The sequence below is a fragment of the Rhizopus delemar genome, genomic scaffold, assembly GCF_000149305.1.
Source record: "Rhizopus delemar RA 99-880 supercont3.1 genomic scaffold, whole genome shotgun sequence".
Taxonomy (NCBI): domain Eukaryota; kingdom Fungi; phylum Mucoromycota; class Mucoromycetes; order Mucorales; family Rhizopodaceae; genus Rhizopus; species Rhizopus delemar.
Genome location: NW_027137827.1, coordinates 2,771,900 through 2,792,603, shown reverse-complemented (window position 1 = coordinate 2,792,603; position 20,704 = coordinate 2,771,900). Strand labels below are relative to the sequence as shown.

Below are 20,704 nucleotides of genomic sequence, written 5' to 3'. Positions count from 1 at the left end.
AGACTGAGCCAATGGAAATCTCTAAAAAGACATCCACCTTCCATCATTTCTTGATTGCTTTAAACTCCTGAAGGGATATTTATAACCTTCGCTGACAAGTGATTCCATCATTGAATGTGAGACCCTTGAGCCGCTGGGAGATGACGAAGAATGACTGTGTGGTTCCAGTAGGATTTTGAAATACAAAGAGCAAGATGCAATGTCAGCTTTTGACAGTGGTATTGCTGATAGACAACATGATCATCTTCACCAAGTCAAGTGTATCATTCAACTTTAAGATGATGTGAGGTCGATGCATAAATGTAATCAGTGACTTGGTTCTCATATGAAAGCAACACAGTATGCTTCTAGGCAGTATCCAAGCATGTATTACGTTATAAACTGGGTAGTTGTGGTCCTATCATTTAGACAATAGGAAAGAAGTCAAGGAAAAGTTTTTGAAACAATCTTGTTCACTTCTCTTTAAAGAATAGACTGGGATGCAACCACTTGTTTCATTTTTGATCTCAGTCCATAATTAAGGCACCAAAAAAAAAAAAAAGGTTCAAGCATGAAAAAAAAAGAAAAAAATGTGAGGATGGAAAGGGATGAAAGGTTGTTATTAAATAAATGTATTATTTTTTTTTATTCTTCTATCTACATTACACACTATTTTTCATCAGGAACATGTCTTGAGATTCGATGATGCTCATAATCCTTTTCATCAGGTACGTTTCGTATCATGGTCTCAGGCGGTTGAGCATAGGACTGCTCGTAACTCACCAAGGTCTCAGACGCTGGATAGTGTTGTGCATCATAGCTCACAGGATAACTTGATTGTGCTTCATAGCCCATCATTGGCTCAGACGGCTGATGATAAGCAGGTTGTGGCTCATAATTATAATGCCCGTACTCTTGCTTACTTGGATCATAAGCAGGTACAAACGGTCTGGAGGCCATGGATGGGCTGTGATCAGGATAAGGAGTGTATCCGGCCGTGGGAGGTTCTGGATCTCGACTCACATCTAAATCTTTCTTGTTCTTTTTTCGCAGCAGGAAAAAGCCAGCGGCACCTGCAACAGATAGGTTAGTATGGCACCATCCCTCATTCCTCATTTACCCAGCAGGCCTACAAAAGCCACACAGCCTACGACAATGCCTGCGATAGCACCTGAACTGACGGTCGAAGGAGAAGCGAATTGATTGGCTTCGATCATGGTAGGTACAGAAGTAGAAAAGATACTATAAGAAGTCGATGTGTAGGTATAAACAGCGTTACCAGAGGATGTGACGGCGACAACAGGTACAGCAGAGGATGAAGTGATCTCACTCAAAGTCCGAATATAACTCTTACTGGTCGTGACAATAGTACTCGAGCTTGACGTCTCTTGATTACTGGGCTTAGGGGTCGTAGTAGAAGGATTGGTGGTAGGACTAGGATCTTTGAGAAGGTCAGTAGCGTGTCTTTTTATAAATATCATGCGCATTACTATTGTTATCATTTGTGGTGGTTGTAGGCGCATTCGTGGTGGTCGCAGGATCAGAAGCGGCGGTGGTTGTCGTCGATGGATCGGATGCGGTCACTGCAGTGGTACTTGGCTGAGTGGGTACGGTGGTGGTGGTGGTGGTGGTGGTTGAGACGACGGTTGTGACGGGAACCTAATGAAAATAAGAGTGAATAAGGAATCAAGAGGATGATTGGCTCATGTACATTGGATGTAGCAGCTTGCGTTGTATTCACTGCTTGACCTTCTATCGCACTTGGACCTGAATAATCCATAATGGGAAATAAAGAAAGAGAAAGAAAGAAGAAAAAAAAAGGGAGACTGCAAAGGGAAAAAAAGAAGAGTTTAAAAATAACTATAAAAAGGTCACTTCTTTAAATAACACAGGTTACACCTTTGAAAATTTTTGATTTTTTTTTTCCCTACTTCCCTTGGCATTTTCTTTCTCTTTGATTCAAACCCTCCATCAAGCATATCAAGCCATTGGTTCTTTACAAAAATAAAAATAAAAATAATTTTTTTTTTTTTTTCGCATTAACAATTGGTATTTTTTTTTTTATGCAGTCGATGGATCCCACATCATGTTTCATTGTACACCAAGTCAATTTATTATTTAATATTGAATTCACCTCCTCTTCATTGTCAGAAAATAATCAAGATTAGAGAATAGAAGGGTATCTGGGGTTATAGTGTTGATACGGCATCATCTGCATCATCATCTGCTGTGGTTGTGATCCATAATAAGGCCCCATATTAGGCATGACTGTATTGGGAGGCATCATATAAGATGGTTGCTGAATCATGTATGGATTGGGTTGATTATAAGCAGTATAAGGCATCATATATTGTGGTTGAGGAGGAGGATAATAATAATAATTATGAGTGGGTAATTGTGGATAATAGTAATAGCCACTGTTATTATTTGGATAATAAACGTACTGTGGATCTTGTTGTTGTTGTTGTTGTTGATGATGATTTCTATACCACTGATAGGCTAAAGCTAAAGCACCTGCAAGGCCTGCATTTCTCCAAACATGAGGACTTTTTCCTTCTTCATCTTCCACTTTATTTAATAACGTATCTGCTCCAGCAAAGGCTGCTGTGTTTAACAACCAATCCATGGGTCCTGAACCTAACAAGTTACCACTGTGTTGATGTTGCTGCTGTTGGTTGTGATGCAAAAGATAATTTTGCAAAAAATGATTCATGTCTGAAAAAGATGTGTGAGAAAAGGTGTTCTTTGTTTATTGTCTACATTGCTTTTTTGTGTCATTTTCTACTCTAGATTCGTGACATCACACAAAATTTGAATCATTTGTTTTCTTTTTGCCTTTTATTGACACTACAGGATTTCCCAAAACATTGGCTGCTTGGCTGGCTGAGATTCTTTTTTTTTTTTTCAAATAAATTCATTGGCCAGCTAGAGTCAATGATTTGCCAATCCTATTTTATCTTTGATTTTATTCTAATCTTGTTTTTTTTGTGGATCGTTTTTAAATTGAAATGGATTCTTTAAATCGTAATCGAACTTCAATTACAACAGTCATCAAAAACTGATTCGACGAAAGCCCTTCAGTGACTTTTGAAGGCATGCGAAGTTATAGTTAAAGTTCACACTCAGACATAGGTTAACATTAACATTCTTGATGTACCTCTTCCAGAAGCATGATTGACTTTTCCAAGGTCAAGCCTTTTTAAAAAAAGATCATGCTGAGGCCCTTGAAAGAATATTTACATGCATCTGACCAATACTAATTGGATGTTATAGCAAGTTGAAATGTCGCATGCTAAACTTTGACGTTTTGAAACTATTACAATACGATGGCTATTGGACAAAATGGTATCCTGTACAATGAAATAGGCTCCTCTTTATTCAATTACTGGCCCCCCTTTTTTCACCTTTTCTTTTTGTTCCTTGAATTTCTGATAGCACATACAAAGCCAGTAACAATTATATATCTTTTTTTTTGTTCATATACACTTGGCTTTAGTTTTTAATTTAAAAAAAAAGGGGGGGGGGGATTTTTGCCCTAGGATGTATATTGAAAGCCAAAACCGCTGAAAAAAAAGGCATGGCTGCGTTTCATATATGGTTCATGTTGGATACAAATGACATGAAAAGATGCTGTGATCATCATTCATGCCATCTTGTTCCTCCTTTCTGAATTATATCAAAGAGTGCTACTTTAAAATGTAAAAAGGACAATGCGTTAATGGCACGCATTGTACAAGTAGATAAATTTGGTACGCCAAAGGATGGGTCAAGAATGCCAATTTTTAGGAGGATAGATGCATTCGAAAAGAGATCGACTGGAGACAGTCTTAATAGGTTGTCTTCTTTATAATCAGCTTCATCTAAAGAAATCGTATTGATAGATTGAACAAGTTTTAATGATTAGAATAGAATCAACCTTTTCTCAAAGATAAAATAGAATTGCCCGAAAAATACCTAGCATTGTCTCAAATTCAAAGATGTTGTATTGTTATTGTTCACTTTTCACAGAAATCATTTCAATAAAGACGAAAGTATGTCTGATGGAGTCAATGAAGCTACCAAAACAAATTTGCTTGATTGAATAGTCCCGTTGGATGAAATGGTCAAATAATTAATCATTCTAGTCAGCCAGTGAATTCATTTGATACGGTAAAAATGAAAAAATCTCAGTCAGCCAATCACAAGTTTCATCAACACATATTTTGGAAAATCCTGTCCAAAAAAAAAAAAAAAAAAAAAAAAACAAAACATTACGATTTTCTACAAAAAAAGTAAATGTTACACTGTTTATGAAGCAGAGATCTTGCGATGAACAATAATTTCTCACACACAGTGAAAGTGTATATAAAAAAAAAAAAAGATAGACAGATTACAGTGTAGATCTCTGAGTTTTGCTCTGTTGAAAAAAAAAGGAACTAAAAAACAAATTCAGATTCAATCAATTTTTATTCTTTTTGCCATTGCTTTTCTTTTCATTAGATAAAGTCATTAAGAAATAGAATAAAAATGTTTATCATAACTTTATTAATAAAGAAAGCAAGTACAACTTGATGTCTTTTATCTCTTTTCCTACTTTTATTATTCTTAAACCCTTTCCCTACAAACTCCGAATTCTTTTAAAATAGACCATCACACACACACACACACACACACACACGCAACCAGTTTTTCTTTTTCTTCTCGGCTTTCATTTTCATTTTTTTTTTCTTTTTCTTTTTTCTTTTTTTTACTTTAATGCCTCATACAAAAAATCCAAGTCTACCTTCAATCCAATTCTTGTTAAATGATGACAAAGATATCACAACAGAACCAGTAACGAACAATACAATAAGAAGACATCATAGACAGAGTCATAGTATCAGCAGCTTACCTTCTGAACTTCAGCAGCTTTCTCTTTCTGGTCCTTCGAGTCATGATATACCCACACAGAACAATCCTTTACCAAGTTGGATGGTTGGTAATACGACAGCGACCTTATTACCTCCTTTATCATCCACTCATGAAACAAAAAAGTCGCCTGGTGCGAGTAGTAATCATACGAGATCTTTTTCAGATTTCACACTGGCCCATCCATTACACAACACAACTCCGCCTGTAATCAATCCCACAAGAGAAAGACATCAAACCCATCGTCGTACGGTGTCTGCGAACAACTCGACCCTCGACTTTTATCAATCGACCAGTGATTTACCATTTATCAATGAAAGAGCACGCACAACAAGTCCACCACCTGCACCTGTTTTATCCAACAGTCATCATCTGTTATCAGATGCACTCAACATCAAAAGTAAATTGGAAGAGAACAAGCCGGTGATAGAAAGAGATGAACAGACAGGAAAATACTTTTGTCCTTATTGTAAAAAGCCATTCAATAGACCTTCTTCACTACGTATCCATACTTATTCTCACACTGGAGAAAAGCCATTTGTTTGTTCAGAAGAAGGTTGTGGAAGACAGTTTAGTGTACAGAGTAACATGCGTCGACATTTACGGGTTCATAAACTTGGCCGATCCTCCAAAAATAGCACGAAATAAAACACTCCCTTTTTTTTTTCTCTCTCTCTCTTTTTAATAAAAACATGCTGATTGAAAACATGGACCTTTTTTTTTTTTATTGATTCATTCTAGGTGCACCTCTTCTACGTGTCACCGTCTTCTTCTTCGTCTTGACTTCCTTCACCTCTTCTTCAGCCTCGGGCTGCACCTCTTGCACCTGTTCCTTTTTGCCGATCAACCGATCGATCCACTGCTTGGGCATGCGGATCATAAACACATCCTGGATCGTAGGCTTCTTCAACCAGGCCGTATTCCAATGCACAGGCTCCCGATCGTCTGGATAAACAATCAGATATTCATCCCCCTTGACCTCACACCGCATCGCTCTTTCTCCTATCTCAATAAAGCTCTTGCCCAGGGACGGCGCACGTCCTTTGGGTGCATTCGCTGCCAGATGACCACGGGCGTCCTCGACAAAGCGTACGATTCGGTTCCGTTGCTGGTAATAGTTGACTTGTCCGGCAATATACTGCATCCCACTGGCAATGACCATGACAACGACAATGACCGATCCCAATCCTGGACGGAACCGGCTGTAGAGATAGCCTGTGCCTCGCCAACGAGGGACTCCGTTCTTGTAGAAAAAGTTGTAGCGTTCTCGTTTGGACGGGTCACGAAGGATGCTGACAATCACACCTAATCGTGCAAAACGTTCTTTGGCTTTGGGATCTCCTTTATTCTTATCAGGACTAAAAAAAAAAAAAAAAAAAAAAGAGATGAGGGACAAGGTCTACAGAAAAGAGAAAAAACTTACTGCCATTTCAGTGAAAGTTTACGGTAAGCTTTTGATATTTCTGTTTGACTGGCAGAAGGCTATTGTACAGGAGATGTTAAAGTGACATCTTGTTTATTAGCAAAAAAAAAAAAAAAAAAAAAAAAAAAAAAAAAAAAAAAAAAAAAAAAAAAAAAGATTATAATTTACATTCTGTCCAGGCTTTTGCGTTGGGAACAAGCAGAGCAAGTACAAGAAAAAAGAAAACAAGTAAAAGCCCTTGCTTTTTTATACGCGCCATGATGAAGCAAAGAAAAAAAAAAAAAGAAAGAGACACAACGCACAACACACAGTTTAATTATGTACGGAGCTTTAATAAGATTTTGTGTGAATGACAGATGGACCAAACTCATTATAATCCACTTTACTGATATAATTCTTTGCATCAATAAACACGAGCTAAACAGACAGGATGAGTCCAAGACAGAAATTTTTTTTTTTTTATACCTTGGCCACGATTTCTGCACCTAACCAAGTCGAATACAAGTGATACTTTTTTTCCTTGAGCACCGTAAAATAGTCGGGAATGCGCAACAGATGAATCGTGCGCGGTTGTGTATCGCCCGCGTTATTCGACTGGGGCAAAAAGAGGGAGAATTCAGCCTTGATGCGTTTCGTCAGACCCGAGGTCAGGCTGCATCCACCGGTCAGAGCGATGGATTCCCACAGCTTGGGTCGAATCTCGGGTGGTTCGCAGTTCATGACGGCCAGACGGACGGCGTCTGGCAAGGACAAGGTGTCTGATCCGACCAGGTCAGGAGCAAAGAGGGGATCAAAGACCTGATGACGGTAAGGGCCCAAGGTGAAGCTGTGTCCCTGATAGTCAATCTGGATGTGCTCGGGTGGTGTATAGTCCTCATCGTCCTCCTCCTCTTTACTCTTTGGGTTGTCTTCATCCAGCAATTCTTCCGTGGCGGTCGTCGGGATCTCCTCCATCGCTTTCGAGAGCTCTTGTTTGACGTCCTTGTTCAATTCGTGTCCAAACGCCACATGGCACACCCGAGGCAGTTCGCGTACATGTTTGGCAAACGCTGTGTCCAGTGTCATCTGATGTCTTTGGAATGCTTCCACCAGTTGTGTGTCCTTTTCGAGTAGTTGAAGCAAGTAGCTGTCGAGTTGATCGCCTCCCATGGGAATCATAAAACTGGATTGTGTTTGAATGTTGCTGTCCACGACAATGTTCACATCTAAACAGGAGGTTCAGTTTTTTTTTTTAAAAAAACATGGCGTCCACTGTGAATTTACCTGTCGTTTGACTTCCAATATCAATCACAACACCGGATACAGCACCACATCCAAACAAGGTCAGCAATGGTTGTGGTGCAATATAGACACCGGGCACATTAAAGTTTTCAAAAAAGATTTGTGTGATGCGTTCATGTTCTAACTTGGTCCACTGAACAGGAACGGCAATCAAAACAGGACTTTCATTGCGTGATTTCTTGATGCGAAGTTCTTTGAATAAAATGTGATGCCAGCATTCTTCAAGGTCTTTCCAGTTGTCGATGCGATTGTTTTTGATTGGATAATTGAAGTCGGCCATGTTTACAAACTATTTATTTTTAGTTTTTATTGTAATTATTTAGTATTATTTTACCACAGTGGGTGCCTTGTTTGTATCATGCATTCCTATACCAGCTGTGGTTATCGTTGACCCAACATTGATGACAACAAAGTTTTCTTCCCTTAATGCAATAGACATGGAATACGCGTTTTGAAATATAAAAAAAAAAAGGGAAAGAAATACAAAAAAAAAAAGTAAGCCACTTGTCTATTAAAGTCAGATATAAAAACATCAAGCAAAGAAAGCTTTTCTCCCCCCTTTTGCAAGGCCAAAGTAGAAAGTTACTGCTGTTATTTCTTATTAAACTCACTTGCTTGTATTAAAAGTGTCCATTTTGTTTAACCTCTCATATCCGGTATCTGAATTAAATTAAATTATTAAATAAAAAGTTGAATAATTTACATTTTTTTTTTTCTCTTTTTTTTTTTTTCTCCCCCTTCTCTCTCTTTATGCCAAAAAGAACAAGTGTAGTTGATGGATTAGTGAATCCACCTGATAAAGCTGAATTCATATCCTTTTTTTCTTCTTTTTCAAACTAGAAAATAGTTTAAATACCATATATTATCTTTAACCTTATTTATTACTGCTCTAAAGTTAGAATAATAGATAGTTTATTAAAAAATGATAAAGAAGGGTATTTGGCTATTGTTATTCACGGCAGTCAAAAAGAAGAACAAGAGGCCTGGTATACAAAGCTTTTTAAGAATGATTTATATTAAAATTAATATGAAATGAATCTAGTTTATTGCTATTAGAAGAATCTTCCGACTTATCTATGCCACCTATTGTGTTGAAGACAATACCAATTTATTCAGATTTATCTATTCATATTGGTATGCTTAGTATTGTATTTTGTAAATTGTATTCATTCTTGATGATTAGCTCAATCTGATAACCTGCAGAATAAGTCACTGCAGCAATCTGGTAAAGAGAACAACGATAGAAAAAAGAAAATGGTATTTATGCATTTGAAAAAAAGTAGATTTGATGGTTACATTTTCACTGAATGATGACTCCGCTCATGTCACCTTCCCAGAAAAAGAGATCATGTCTGATATGCTGTTGGAAGTCAAGCGTCTGATGAACATAGCAGGTAAGAGAAAGCATCCTTCGTGAGATACTTAGATTTTATTAGCAAACCATGATTTGAGTTCTCATCAAGACAATTCACATGAGTGGTCAAAGACATATAGTAAATTTGGTGGTAAATGACAAAAGTGAAATAAAACGATCACTCACCGCCCTCTCTAGTCAACCAAAAAAAACCAATACCTCGATCCAACTCTCTGCCGATCAACGAAGAAGCCAACAGTGCTCTGAAATACGTCTTGCCACTGAAAAGAGAAGACACCATTGAGAAAATTCAGCTGAAACGGACGAGAACGGTGGCGACGACACGAGAGAGAAAGATTACATTAAAGGATGCTAAAGAGCATTGGATTAACTCTCAATTGATGAAGAAGGAAAGATGAATTTGTTCACTGGGAAAAGACAACGTAGGGAGTATAGATTAAAAAGAAAGAAAAAAAAACTCATTCTTTGTTGAATGTAGTGCGTTTGTAGGTACTTGGAATGTACATGGTAGCCTGCCCAATGCCTCTTTAAAAGAATGGCTACAAGGCGCAGGTCACCCTGATTTCTATGTGATTGGATTACAAGAAATGGAAACAAACACTGAGGCCTATATTCGATATGACCCTACGAAAGAAAACGCTTGGGTGCAAGGTGTTCTTGATACCTTGGGGGATGATTATTACAAGGTGGTATCCAAGCAGCTGGTCACTATGCTCTTGATTGTCATTGCCAAAAAGAGTCATAAATCGTTTATTTCAGAAACCCAAGTGACTTGGGCTGGTGTTGGTTTAATGAATATGATGGTAATGTATGTGTACAGCAAAGAAAAGAAAAAAGTAGGTTGGATGGTTACTAACGCATGATCACTGACAGGGCAACAAAGGTGGGATAGCCGTTCGATTTCGTTTCCATGACAGTTACCTGTGCTTTGTCACCAGTCATCTGGCCGCATTTACAGACAAGACCGAGAAAAGAAATCAGGATTTCACTGAGCTGTCCAAACGATTGCTATTCACGCATGTCCCTGATCATCTAACGAATTACGTTTCTTACTTTTGGAATAATGGAGGTGATGAAGGTGTTACGTTTCTGGAGAATAACAATGTCATTCGAGATTGGAGGGTCGAAGCCTCGATCTATCACAGTGACTTTTTGATTTGGTGTGGTGATCTCAATTACCGTGTCAATCTACACGAGTCGGTGATCAAGAACTGGTTACGTCAAGATCGATTGGATGTCCTTTTGGATTATGATCAACTGTCGATTGAAAGAAAAGCGGGCAGGACGTTTCCCATGTTTGAAGAGGGTCCCATTCATTTCCCACCTACTTACAAATACGATGCAGGCACGAATCAATATGACACCAGGTAAGAAAAAGAAAGTCGTGTGAAGAACGGTTGAATTCAACAGGAATTGATTAGTGAAAAGCGTCGAGCCCCTTCCTGGACCGATCGCATTTTGTGGAAGAAGGAACGGTTTGATTCACCCAGACGAGAACAATTAGAGTTGGTTGATTACGATCACTGCATGAACATGATGATGAGTGATCATAAGCCGGTAAGAGCCCTTGTGGCCTTACAGATTCGAAAGATCAACAGTCGTCTGCTTCAATCCACCCACGATGCACTGGTGCAACAACTCAAGGAAAGCCAAGACGTCCAACCTCGAGGCGAGATCTCTTCTTCGTTTATTGATTTTGAAAAGGTTCAATTTTTGGAGCACAAGGAAAAGACGATTCTCTTGCAAAACACCGGTCAAGTGTTGACGCTTTTCAAGTTTTTGCCCAAGGGAGACCAGACGACCATCCTGCCTCCCTGGCTTCAGGTCAGTCCCACCTCGGGTGTCTTGGCTCCGGGTGAGCGTGTCGTGATCCGATTCGAGGTCATGGTGGATCCGTCCATCTCGACACCACTCAATCGAGGTGAACAAAAGATGGAGGACATCTTGATCCTTCGGTTGGAAAACAGTAAGGATTTCTTTATCTCTGTCTCGGGTGATTATGTACCTACCTGTTTTGGTGTCCCTCTCGAATTACTCTCAGAGATGTCGGTGCCCATAAGTGAAACAGCCGCACAAAACTTGCTACAACAACAACAGCAGCAGCAGCAAGTGAGACCCAGCGCTGGGTTGAATCAAATCGATTTACCAAAGGAACTGTGGAAAGTCATGAACTTTTTATGGAATTCAAACATGTTTCGCATTGTAAAGTCAAAAAAAAAGAAAAGAAAAGAAAGGTGCTTAAATGTCTTTTAGGAATCTTTATTTTTAAAACATGGTGATTTGGTTGTATCGACTTATATTCGTCAATGTCTAGATAATGGAGAACAGCTGGATACAACCATGTTACTGGGTGGTGATCAAGAATCTCTTGCGTTAAGCGAATTGAGCTTAGATGAAGAAAAGACAAAGAAGGAGGATAGAGAGGCAGTGAGTGCTAATTCAATGATTGATGTCTTGGTAGCCTTTTTGGAATGTTTACCAGATCCTGTTATACCTACGACCATGTATGAACGTGCTTTAGAAGCTTCTGAATCCATGGATGCAATGAACAACGTAAGCTGAAAGGGTTATAGTGTGCTGCTGATATTAATTTCATTTTAAGCTCAAGGAATCACTTCCACCATTTCACAGTAATGTGTTGTTGTACATCGGTATGTTCTTGAGACAGGCCATTGATCATGCACCTGCCTCAGTTAAGAAACAAAGAGAAAACAAAATTGGTAAAATAATATCTACTATGCCATTCTTATTCACCTTTTCTGTATCTAGTGGAATTGTTTACTGTTTTGTTAAGACCGCCCATTGATTTCAAGGAACGTAATCCTGTGGTTGCCAAAGAAAAGAGGGAGAAGTTTATATCTCAATTATTAAAATCTTTAAAAGAATAATAAAAGATGCGTGTACTATTGCTTATGGATAATACAGTAGTTGACTGTATCCAAGCCTTTGTGTTGAATTAGAGCCATGTGCATATCTCATCTATCGCACTTTTTACCATAAACACAAGTGGATAAGGGGATTTATTTCATATCGTCAGTTGTGCAAGCAATAAAAAGTTGAATGACTTTTTATGCGTCTAGGAAGAAGGTATCTTGACGAAACCATTCTTTATACCATGTTTATAGCAGATGATCATCTTTTATTTGAGAGGATTTGGCCATCCACTTCCTCCTGCTTGGGAGTGATAAATAAGTCTAGACTCATCTTACTAAAATAGCCTAGTAACCAAGTGGAATTGTTTACTACTTGAATCATTTTTGCTGATAAAAAAAAAAAGGGTAACGTGTCTGAATGACAACAGGTTGTGTTGGTATGAACCCATTCTCTCACAATAACAAGTAAATCACTTTATGCTAAAGGATGAAAAATGAAGGAGTTTAGTCATGTCTATCACTTCTCCCTCTTTCTTTACACTCTATTTCTCTTCATTGGCTCTAGTAAAAATCAGGAGTTTGTGTCAAATCAAGCATTTCAAGGCTTCATCTGCCCTTCTCACGCCTTTGTTTTCATCAATCAATCTCCCTCTTTTTCACATTCTTTTGCAATTTTTTTTTTTTCCTTTTGGCTACAAAGTATGATGGATAAAGTTATGTGGTAAAGAGTACACAAGCGTGAAGTTTAGGAGAAAGAACAAAATGTACTTTTTTTAGGGCAAAGAACAGCCGCACACTAGGATGCCACAAAAGATAATCTCGTGTAATGATTGTGACAATAAAGCTCTATCTTTGGGAGATGAAAGAATGTAAAGAAATAGTTATGACTTGTTTTATCTATTTTTTATTTTTTTATTTGTTTATTATTTTGAATACAAAGACTGTGAAGGTTGGAATATGTAGTTTAAAGGGAAAAAAGAAAGATGATTTGTGGTTGTTTTTCAAGGATCCTTTTTATCCCTCAGTGGTCTTTATCAGACAATAAAACACATGTTTGCCAAGAGAGTGAGAAAAAGAAAGAAAGAGAAGGAGACATCTATTTTAGGAAATGAGTTTATATTTTAACAAAGGGGGCTTGCAGCAGTAAATTGAAAGGGAACAAGTAAAGCCAGAGTTGGATTGAAACATTAAAAATACAATTTAATGAAATTTCATTCTTTATTGTGTCATCTTTTAATAGACAAGTTTTAAAGAATATCTTAAAAAAAACAGATGATAGATCATTGTTTATTACCATGTGTTGAACAAGGAATGTAAGGGGTTAAGTTTATTCCTAAAAAAAACAATTTTGATGTCAAAATGACCCCATTGTGCTCTTGTACTGAGTTTTGATAGTAAAGGGATTTACCTTGATGATTTATTTGGGCTTCTTTTTTTTAATAATAATAACTTGATCCATGTTGTAATCTAAACTACCTTACTTGTTCTCTCCCTCTCTTTATATTAAATAAACTAGTAGAAAGGAGGATGTTTGACAGATTAAAAATATATAAAAAAAAAAGGATTAAAATAAGACAAGATTAGTTTATTTCAAAATTAATTGGAATTTGAGGGGGAGGCGTAAGCATATATTTATACAGAAAAAAAAACAGTATTTCGCATAAAAAGGATTCCTTTTTCCTTTCTTTTTCTTTTTTCTTTTTTTTTCTTTTTAAATAAAAAAGAGTCATGATCCCTTCAGTTCAAATCCCTATTCTTAACCATCCTTCTGTTCACAAGAAAGATGTTGGAAATAGGATACAAAAGTCTAAGAGAGAAAACAGTCTTCAACGCAATAACAATCATCATGCTCGTACAACCTCAGCACCTTCCGTCTTACCCAGTTATAACAATAAACTTTCACTGGACGTCTTGTTGGATGCGATTGACTTGGATCAACAGATGAGACAGTTATTTAGAGATGAGGTCATGAAATCAAAAAATCGTGTACCCAGCATGCTCAGACGTCGTTCTAAATCTGCGCCGAGTGCACCACCTTCTTATCATCAGCAACGTGCATTCAATTCAAGATGGATCACAAATGATCAAACGGTAGTCACTACAGCTTCAAAGGCACAAGAAGTAGCTCAATTGATTGTAAATCAGCATTTTGAAAAAATATTGAAGAAAAGAGATTAACTTATTGTTATTATCGTGTACTCCATTCATTTATATAATTTACTTTTTTTTTTGTATCAAGTTTGTACCAAGTTGCTCTTATACAAGTATTCACTCATTTAAAATAAAAAATATATATTTTTTTTTCTTTTGTTATTAATTATAAACTTGCACTGCTTCAAGCATAATACGATCCAATTCCTATCAAAAGAATAAATACAGGCACCACCATCCCGTCTTCTTTACCTTTTCTAATTGGTCTAGTCTCGTTTGATTGTCTTTAAATAAATGACTGATCTCTGTTCGAATCGTGGTATTCTGTTCACTTGTGGTAGCCATACCACGTATGATGACCATTAAATCATTCATACCAAAATCATTTGTACAAAATAACATGGATTCATTCGATGCGGGTCTAATCTTGCGTGTAGAAAGGGTATCTTGAATGGCATCATCTATTTGATTTATTAATGTATCGGGTGATTGATTGAGGATTTCACGATCCACTGCGATCGGGGGTGCAAATCCATCGGTGGGCGTAATCTCCTTGCGTGGCATAGGTGTATCTTGACGTACAAGCAAATGACGAGGGGTTTGATCTATTGAGAATGTTAACGCCATGTTTTGTTACACTCGCTTTTCATACGTGATTTCTTCTTTTCTTCTTGCTTTGGTCTTTCGATACATTTCAATATAAAATAAGTTTCATTCTTTTCAGGTGGTGGAATGTGGGTAGTAATCGAACTGCGACGATCAGGATTATTACTACTACGTCGATAATGAATGGGCGGAATGTTGTCTCCAAAGACACTGAGAAGTTTCTCATTTAGTGGCAAAAAGTGTTCTATTCTCAAATGATTAGTCGTTGTCAAAGCCTGTGGTAAAAGTACCTTGTCCCTGAATATGAATAGCTAATCGATACTTTGCAATATTATCATCTGATAATCGAAGTGACCTCTTGGCTTCTTCATCCACATCATCCCCATCAGCAACAACACCATTGAGAATATGAAACTTTTCGAGTAGCAAAGTAACAGCGTCCTTTATCAAAATACTGCATGGAATCTTCACCAGCCTGTCTATCCTTTCATTTTTCACAAGCTGATCTTCTGGCAACAGGGATACCTTGATTTGGAATTCACCATCTTCCATTCGCTTTGTCTTGGAAAACAAAAAGAATTCGACTTGGTCATGTACATCTTCCTTGGAGGCAGGACCACCCACATGATTATCACTGCCCATCAACTGAGAAATCCTTCTCGCCTTTTTAAGGGAAGGCATAGGCGTATTTAAATGTGCTGTCAGTGAATAAAATATTTCGAGTGGTTTATCAGAAGGTATCAGTGTACATTCATCTCCACTTAATGTCCTTAGAATCAAGTAATAATCTTGATAGTTTTGTTGTTCGGGTTGAGAAAGAAATACTTGATGAATAAGTTCTGCTGCAGTGGTGCTTGGATAGACATCAACAAAAGTTTCTTTTATGCCTGAACTGCCTGGCTGAATCTTGAGACGTGTTGTGGATTGGGTAGAGTCAACACTGCCCATACGGTCACGACTTATCATGCTGGATTGAGTGGAAGTGATGGATGCCGAATCGTTGGAGAATCGTCTTTCGGTTTGTTCGGTACTTGTATTCTTGTCCTTTTTGCTCCTAGAAAAGAATTTACGAATACCACTGCTTGCTTTCTTTTCCTTCTTTTCTGTTGCATTGAGTAACTTTTCTAATTTAGCTGCCTTTTTTAATTTATGCTGTGAATCACTGTAATTATTCTGCTGCTGTTCTTCAATGTCTCTGGCAATAGATGGTGTAAGTGATATCTTGATTGTTTCATCTTCAGATCCTAATTCTTCTTGAGGTTCTACTTGTCGAGCTTGTGCTTTTTGAAGTTCTGCTCGTTGAGGTTCTACTCGCTGAGGTTCTACTCGCTGAGGCTCTACTCGCTGCGGTTCTACTCGTTGAGGTTCTACTCGCTGAAGCTCTGCTTGTTTAGGTTTTACTTGCTGAAGTTCTACTTGCTGAGATTCTGTATGCTGAGGTTCTACTTGCTGAGGTTCCGCTTCCAGAGATTCATCTTGTTCTTCTTCATAATACATGAAATCTCTTGGATCATTAATAATATCTGAGTCTGCACTTAAATGAGATTCAATTGTGGGTACAATTTGATCTTGTTGCTGTCGCTGTTGTTGTTGATGAGGATCAATGATTTGTGGCTCATCGTAATAATGATACGGATCATCATCTGAATCATCGTCTGAATCTTCTTCTTCTGATGATGATGATTGAGAGTCTGAATCAGAAGAAGAGCACATATTTTCATTCCAATGCTGAAACTCGGATTCAAAATCATCTTCAGAGTCATCATCACTGGTTGAGCCGTAAATGAATTGTGATTGATATTGAACCCCTTTGGCTAATGTCACTCTTTTCCTATTTTTTGGCTTCGTAGTGGGTGGAATGGGAAAAGCATCAAAGTTATCTTTTCTCGTAATCTATGCTATCTATATTAGTGAAACAGATAAAGAATATACAAATCTATTACCTCAATATTACGATGCGAGTTCAGTCGTGCCAGTCTTTCTTGAGGTGTCTACGTACTATAAGTATCTTTCTTGTTAAACACACTTTATGGTTTACCTCAATATTTTCTGCTGGTATGTACCCAACTTCTGCCGTCTTCAGTACCTTCACAAGCCACCAATACGAATTACTATCATCTAACAAAGTCAAGGCATCTCCTCTCACAACCGATGCTTGTCCTTCTACAGTAGCAGTAAATGTATGTAAAGCATAAACAAGATCAAAATTAATGTCTTCGTCTGGAATACTTAATTCTGATCCAGTATCTTCTTCTTCTAGTTGTTGGTGATTTTCATCAGAGTCTTGTTCATCATATTCTTCATAGACATCATCATCATGTTGGTAATCATCGTAAACCGATTCAGGTTCTAATAACGTATCAGTTCGATATCCAGTTAGGCGTCTTTTATCTTTTAATGACATTGTTTATAAGGGAATGGAAGGGGAAATAAAATAAAAAAAAGCTTAAAGAGATAAATGGATTTAATAGATTTTTTGGGTTTTACAGATAAATTGTTTAAATACTGTAAGTACAAGCTCCGCTCAAATTAACAAGGCACTCTTTTTTATAAATGAAAATTTTAAATCTCATTAGTGTATAAGGATGAAAAGTGATGCAAGCATGAAATTGATGTTGCCGTCGTCAATAAATGATTTGAAACACAAAGAGTGTAAAGACAAGACATTTATTTCTTTTTTTTGATGTCGAGTCAATTATTTTTAATTGTGAGAATTATAACTGCTTGTCTATGGAACTTAACCGAAAAATGTTGTGATCAGACGTGATCCGTCTGAGAGGCGAGATAATAAGTTCCTTTAAGCCTGAGCAAAACCTTTGCCTATTGAAAGGTGTATGGGTGAAAAAGAAGCCCAAACTATCGCCAGCAGCTGAAGTTGTCTCTTGACATGGAGACAACAGGTACTTGGTTGGGAAACATTTGAGCCCTGCTATGTCTTCGTTTTTGGCTGCTTTGCCCAAGAAAAACCAATATTAAGAGTGCTTTCATTCATCTAAACTACACGATAGTCGATCATTTCGAAGACAAAAGCATCTCTTGTATGAAAACAACTCTTTAGCACTTGGCAGACATGCTTATCACAGAGCACCTACCACCCACAGGCCAGCAAGAGCAGAACCTTGCTCGCAGAGTGTGGAATTTTATAGACGAAGCGTATGAGGTCAGTGATTTGAAATTTAGAAGACAAATGATTTAATTAGAATCAAATAATGCAGTGAAATAAGTAGCTAATATTCTAGCGTAAAGAAAAGAATAGAAAGCGAAAGATATCAGCTGTCAGTACAATAGTCTGGCAAGTGTCCAGTGAAATCCCCGGCATGCTGATATTTTATGATCGGCATGAGTTTGATGTGGATGAAGTCAGAAAGAGAGTATGATATTTTGTAAAATAAAATAAAATTCAACAAGTCTGAAAAAAGCTACATTTTTGTTTAACATCCTTGTGTATAGCACCTGGATCCTTTTCATAAATATTCAATTAAATCCTTTCTAAGATACTTTAATTAATTATTGCTGTAGATTGAATATGAAGATCTATCTCTAGTTATGCAAGTGGACTGTTTATAATTATTCCTTAAGTTGATCTATTTTTCACCTACATATCATTGCATTAGAAGTTATATTAAAACAACATGTATTGAATAAAAGGGGTTGAATTAGTTATGATAGAATAATAAAGAAAAGGCTGTAATAAAACTCTGTAAAGCATTCACTACTCTGATTTCTTATAGATTGAATATGTATCATGTTTATAGTATGTCAGAATACGACAGAAGGAGTCTGGCAACCTCAATAAGCTGAACGATGAAAGTATCAAATTGATAAAATCATGAGGTCCGTGTTGTTAAACTTTGCAAAAATTGTCCTGTTCTTCAAGATGAGATTAAAAATAGTGATGTGCTTTTTTCAAGCAAGTGCATGTACAAATACGATAGGCAATATAGCTAGAGTTATAATACATTAATCAATTGATTGCTTCTATAAATGTTGTATAGGAATGATAATGGCATTTGGTGTATCTTATCAACAACAATAAATTAGCAATTAAAAAGGAAGTCTAATAAAAGTACCAGACACTTGACAATTTCTTGGTTACTTTATTCAAGTTAAAAAAAGAAAAAAGACTTATAGATAGTTGAATAATATTAAAAGTTTTACTAAAAGTGATGTTGAGTTGTATATTTGACAGGTACACTATCCAATCGAGATTTATTCTTACAGTTAAATGTCAAGTCCACGGATATACATATTTACCTAACTGAGGTATTAGTCGTGGCTAAATCAAACGTATAAATAAGGTTTTTACTTGTAGTTTTATCCTGTTAAGATGTGGCGAGGGTATGGGCTAAAGGTGATTAATGAATGCTGTTGACATGTGAGTCGATATGTCGTTAGTTAAAGTCAGGACTTACTTGCAACATGTGAAGTCAAACTGACATGGGTTTCTCTAACAGTTGCATTTTTATTGATAAAGCTGAACTTCACATCAACACGAAGCCAAGTAGAGCATGAGCTCCAAAAAGAAAAACGACAATGGTTACGACTCCTATAACGAAAGCACCTTCACATTCAATGATTGGCGTTACATCGTTTGTTGAAGTGGTGAAGCGAAATATTCGTATAATGAAAGAGCCACCAAAAGAAAAGAAGGGCGCTTGATGTAGCTTCAAGACAGGAAGGACTAAAGAGCACAACCACTGATCATTCTCTGGGATTTCTTAGTGACGCTTTGGGTGCTATGGATAAGCATGGCAATATGAGGATGGTTTATGTTATTGTGGATAATGCTCTACTCCATGCATAAAAACAAGTAGAAGAAATACTTCATAGAGATTATAAATCTGTTTATCTTCTCCCTTATTTATCAGAGTTTAGCCCTATCGAACGGTTCTAGAGTCTAGTAAAAGGCAAAGCTAAGCGTCATAAACTGCAAGATTCAGAGGCATTCAAAGCAAGAATGACCAATACCACTTATAAAATCCCTATTCAACATCTTGAAAATATAATTCAGCATTCAAAGAATCATTTTATCGATTGTCTAAATCACATTTCTATATAAAAGCTCAGGTCTATAGGTAAATTTGCATGCAAAGTCTTTTTGTTAAATATTCTACACTATGTGAAATAGTTTTCTCAAAATCCGCGAAGTTCACTTTCAATGAGTCATCAGCTCATGTTTCCGAATTCCGCGCTTTGAGATTGAAATGACTGTAATTAGCCGATTCTTATTTTTTTTGTTTACCCTTGATCGTCAAAAGGGTTTTTAGCATCCATTCATTTTTATTGACTTGACCAGGGCGAGGACGATGTCATATTAGACATGATGCGACCAAATCAGTCATTCATTTTTGTATAAATAAAATTTAAACGTAATTAGCTAATTTATATAATTAATAACGCGTTTCCTTTTTGCAGTGAACGTGTCAAGGCCATTCATTGGAAATTACCTTTGAGTCTATTTTTCTTTTGAATGGCCGTATAAAAAATCCCCAAAATTGGGAATATGATTAATAACAAGGATAGTATTCATTCAATAACAAGTATTGAGAAATCAAATGAGAATTGTAAAGACAATAAAGTAGATGAAGAAAATCATTGATTGATAAACGTAGAACGATCAATGAAAGATTACAAATCATTTCCCAAAAAAAGTAGTCAACATGAGATGTCAAAGCGGGATGTGTTCTATCAGGGTTTCCCTCCGCTCTCTCTCTATTCTTTTTGTGATAAGACACACATCATCCCTTCTAATGTATCTTAATACGTGCACTTTTTATCAGTGATCAAAGTATGAATAGAAGCAATTGCTTACAGCTATCCATCATCATCTTCTTAAATAGCCATGGTTTGGCTTGATGTTCCTTTTTTGTACATTTCTACAAAACATGATAACATTGCTTTTATTTCTGTAGGCTTTCTGTTGTGCTGATAGTGTAACATGAACATAAAAAATTTATTGAATCTGAGATTTGTGATAAAACATGATATACAAGTCAATACTCTCTTGCTCTCACTCTTGCTCTATCAGTCAAGGAGGTAAGTAAGACATTTTAGTTGTTCTTGTCCCTTAACCCTGATTTATCTCATACTTTTTCATTGTTATAACAATTGATTATATGATTGTTCATT

General features: G+C 36.9%; 9 protein-coding genes across 9 annotated transcripts; 4 read left to right on the top strand and 5 right to left on the bottom strand.

The window, feature by feature from the left end:
• Nucleotides 1–648: 648 nt before the first annotated feature.
• RO3G_01108 (uncharacterized protein) lies at nucleotides 649–1,759 on the bottom strand (the record flags this gene model as incomplete). The annotated part of the gene is made up of 4 exons (XM_067655699.1): nucleotides 649–1,052; nucleotides 1,100–1,420; nucleotides 1,470–1,638; nucleotides 1,691–1,759. 4 exons carry the CDS (start codon nucleotides 1,757–1,759, stop codon nucleotides 649–651), a joined length of 963 nt encoding a protein of 320 aa, XP_067511800.1.
• A 384-nt stretch (nucleotides 1,760–2,143) lies between these two features.
• RO3G_01107 (uncharacterized protein) lies at nucleotides 2,144–2,692 on the bottom strand (the record flags this gene model as incomplete). Its single annotated transcript, XM_067655698.1, has 1 exon — nucleotides 2,144–2,692. One exon carries the CDS (start codon nucleotides 2,690–2,692, stop codon nucleotides 2,144–2,146), a length of 549 nt encoding a protein of 182 aa, XP_067511799.1.
• A 2,021-nt stretch (nucleotides 2,693–4,713) lies between these two features.
• RO3G_01106 (uncharacterized protein) lies at nucleotides 4,714–5,354 on the top strand (the record flags this gene model as incomplete). The annotated part of the gene is made up of 2 exons (XM_067655697.1): nucleotides 4,714–5,266; nucleotides 5,344–5,354. The coding sequence occupies 2 exons, from the start codon at nucleotides 4,714–4,716 to the stop codon at nucleotides 5,352–5,354; spliced, it is 564 nt and encodes a 187-aa protein (XP_067511798.1).
• A 236-nt stretch (nucleotides 5,355–5,590) lies between these two features.
• Nucleotides 5,591–6,295, bottom strand: RO3G_01105 (uncharacterized protein; the record flags this gene model as incomplete). Its single annotated transcript, XM_067655696.1, has 2 exons — nucleotides 5,591–6,224; nucleotides 6,270–6,295. 2 exons carry the CDS (start codon nucleotides 6,293–6,295, stop codon nucleotides 5,591–5,593), a joined length of 660 nt encoding a protein of 219 aa, XP_067511797.1.
• Nucleotides 6,296–6,619: 324 nt separating this feature from the next.
• On the bottom strand, nucleotides 6,620–8,009 carry RO3G_01104 (uncharacterized protein; the record flags this gene model as incomplete). The annotated part of the gene is made up of 4 exons (XM_067655695.1): nucleotides 6,620–6,706; nucleotides 6,755–7,494; nucleotides 7,553–7,859; nucleotides 7,905–8,009. The coding sequence occupies 4 exons, from the start codon at nucleotides 8,007–8,009 to the stop codon at nucleotides 6,620–6,622; spliced, it is 1,239 nt and encodes a 412-aa protein (XP_067511796.1).
• A 909-nt stretch (nucleotides 8,010–8,918) lies between these two features.
• On the top strand, nucleotides 8,919–9,083 carry RO3G_01103 (uncharacterized protein; the record flags this gene model as incomplete). The annotated part of the gene is made up of 2 exons (XM_067655694.1): nucleotides 8,919–8,964; nucleotides 9,007–9,083. 2 exons carry the CDS (start codon nucleotides 8,919–8,921, stop codon nucleotides 9,081–9,083), a joined length of 123 nt encoding a protein of 40 aa, XP_067511795.1.
• Nucleotides 9,084–9,532: 449 nt separating this feature from the next.
• RO3G_01102 (uncharacterized protein) lies at nucleotides 9,533–11,833 on the top strand (the record flags this gene model as incomplete). Its single annotated transcript, XM_067655693.1, has 6 exons — nucleotides 9,533–9,748; nucleotides 9,819–10,312; nucleotides 10,367–11,147; nucleotides 11,199–11,498; nucleotides 11,548–11,665; nucleotides 11,715–11,833. The coding sequence occupies 6 exons, from the start codon at nucleotides 9,533–9,535 to the stop codon at nucleotides 11,831–11,833; spliced, it is 2,028 nt and encodes a 675-aa protein (XP_067511794.1).
• A 1,713-nt stretch (nucleotides 11,834–13,546) lies between these two features.
• RO3G_01101 (uncharacterized protein) lies at nucleotides 13,547–13,996 on the top strand (the record flags this gene model as incomplete). The annotated part of the gene is made up of 1 exon (XM_067655692.1): nucleotides 13,547–13,996. One exon carries the CDS (start codon nucleotides 13,547–13,549, stop codon nucleotides 13,994–13,996), a length of 450 nt encoding a protein of 149 aa, XP_067511793.1.
• Nucleotides 13,997–14,131: 135 nt separating this feature from the next.
• On the bottom strand, nucleotides 14,132–16,979 carry RO3G_01100 (uncharacterized protein; the record flags this gene model as incomplete). The annotated part of the gene is made up of 5 exons (XM_067655691.1): nucleotides 14,132–14,176; nucleotides 14,222–14,574; nucleotides 14,622–14,819; nucleotides 14,866–16,468; nucleotides 16,614–16,979. The coding sequence occupies 5 exons, from the start codon at nucleotides 16,977–16,979 to the stop codon at nucleotides 14,132–14,134; spliced, it is 2,565 nt and encodes an 854-aa protein (XP_067511792.1).
• Between the last annotated feature and the right edge of the window lie 3,725 nt (nucleotides 16,980–20,704).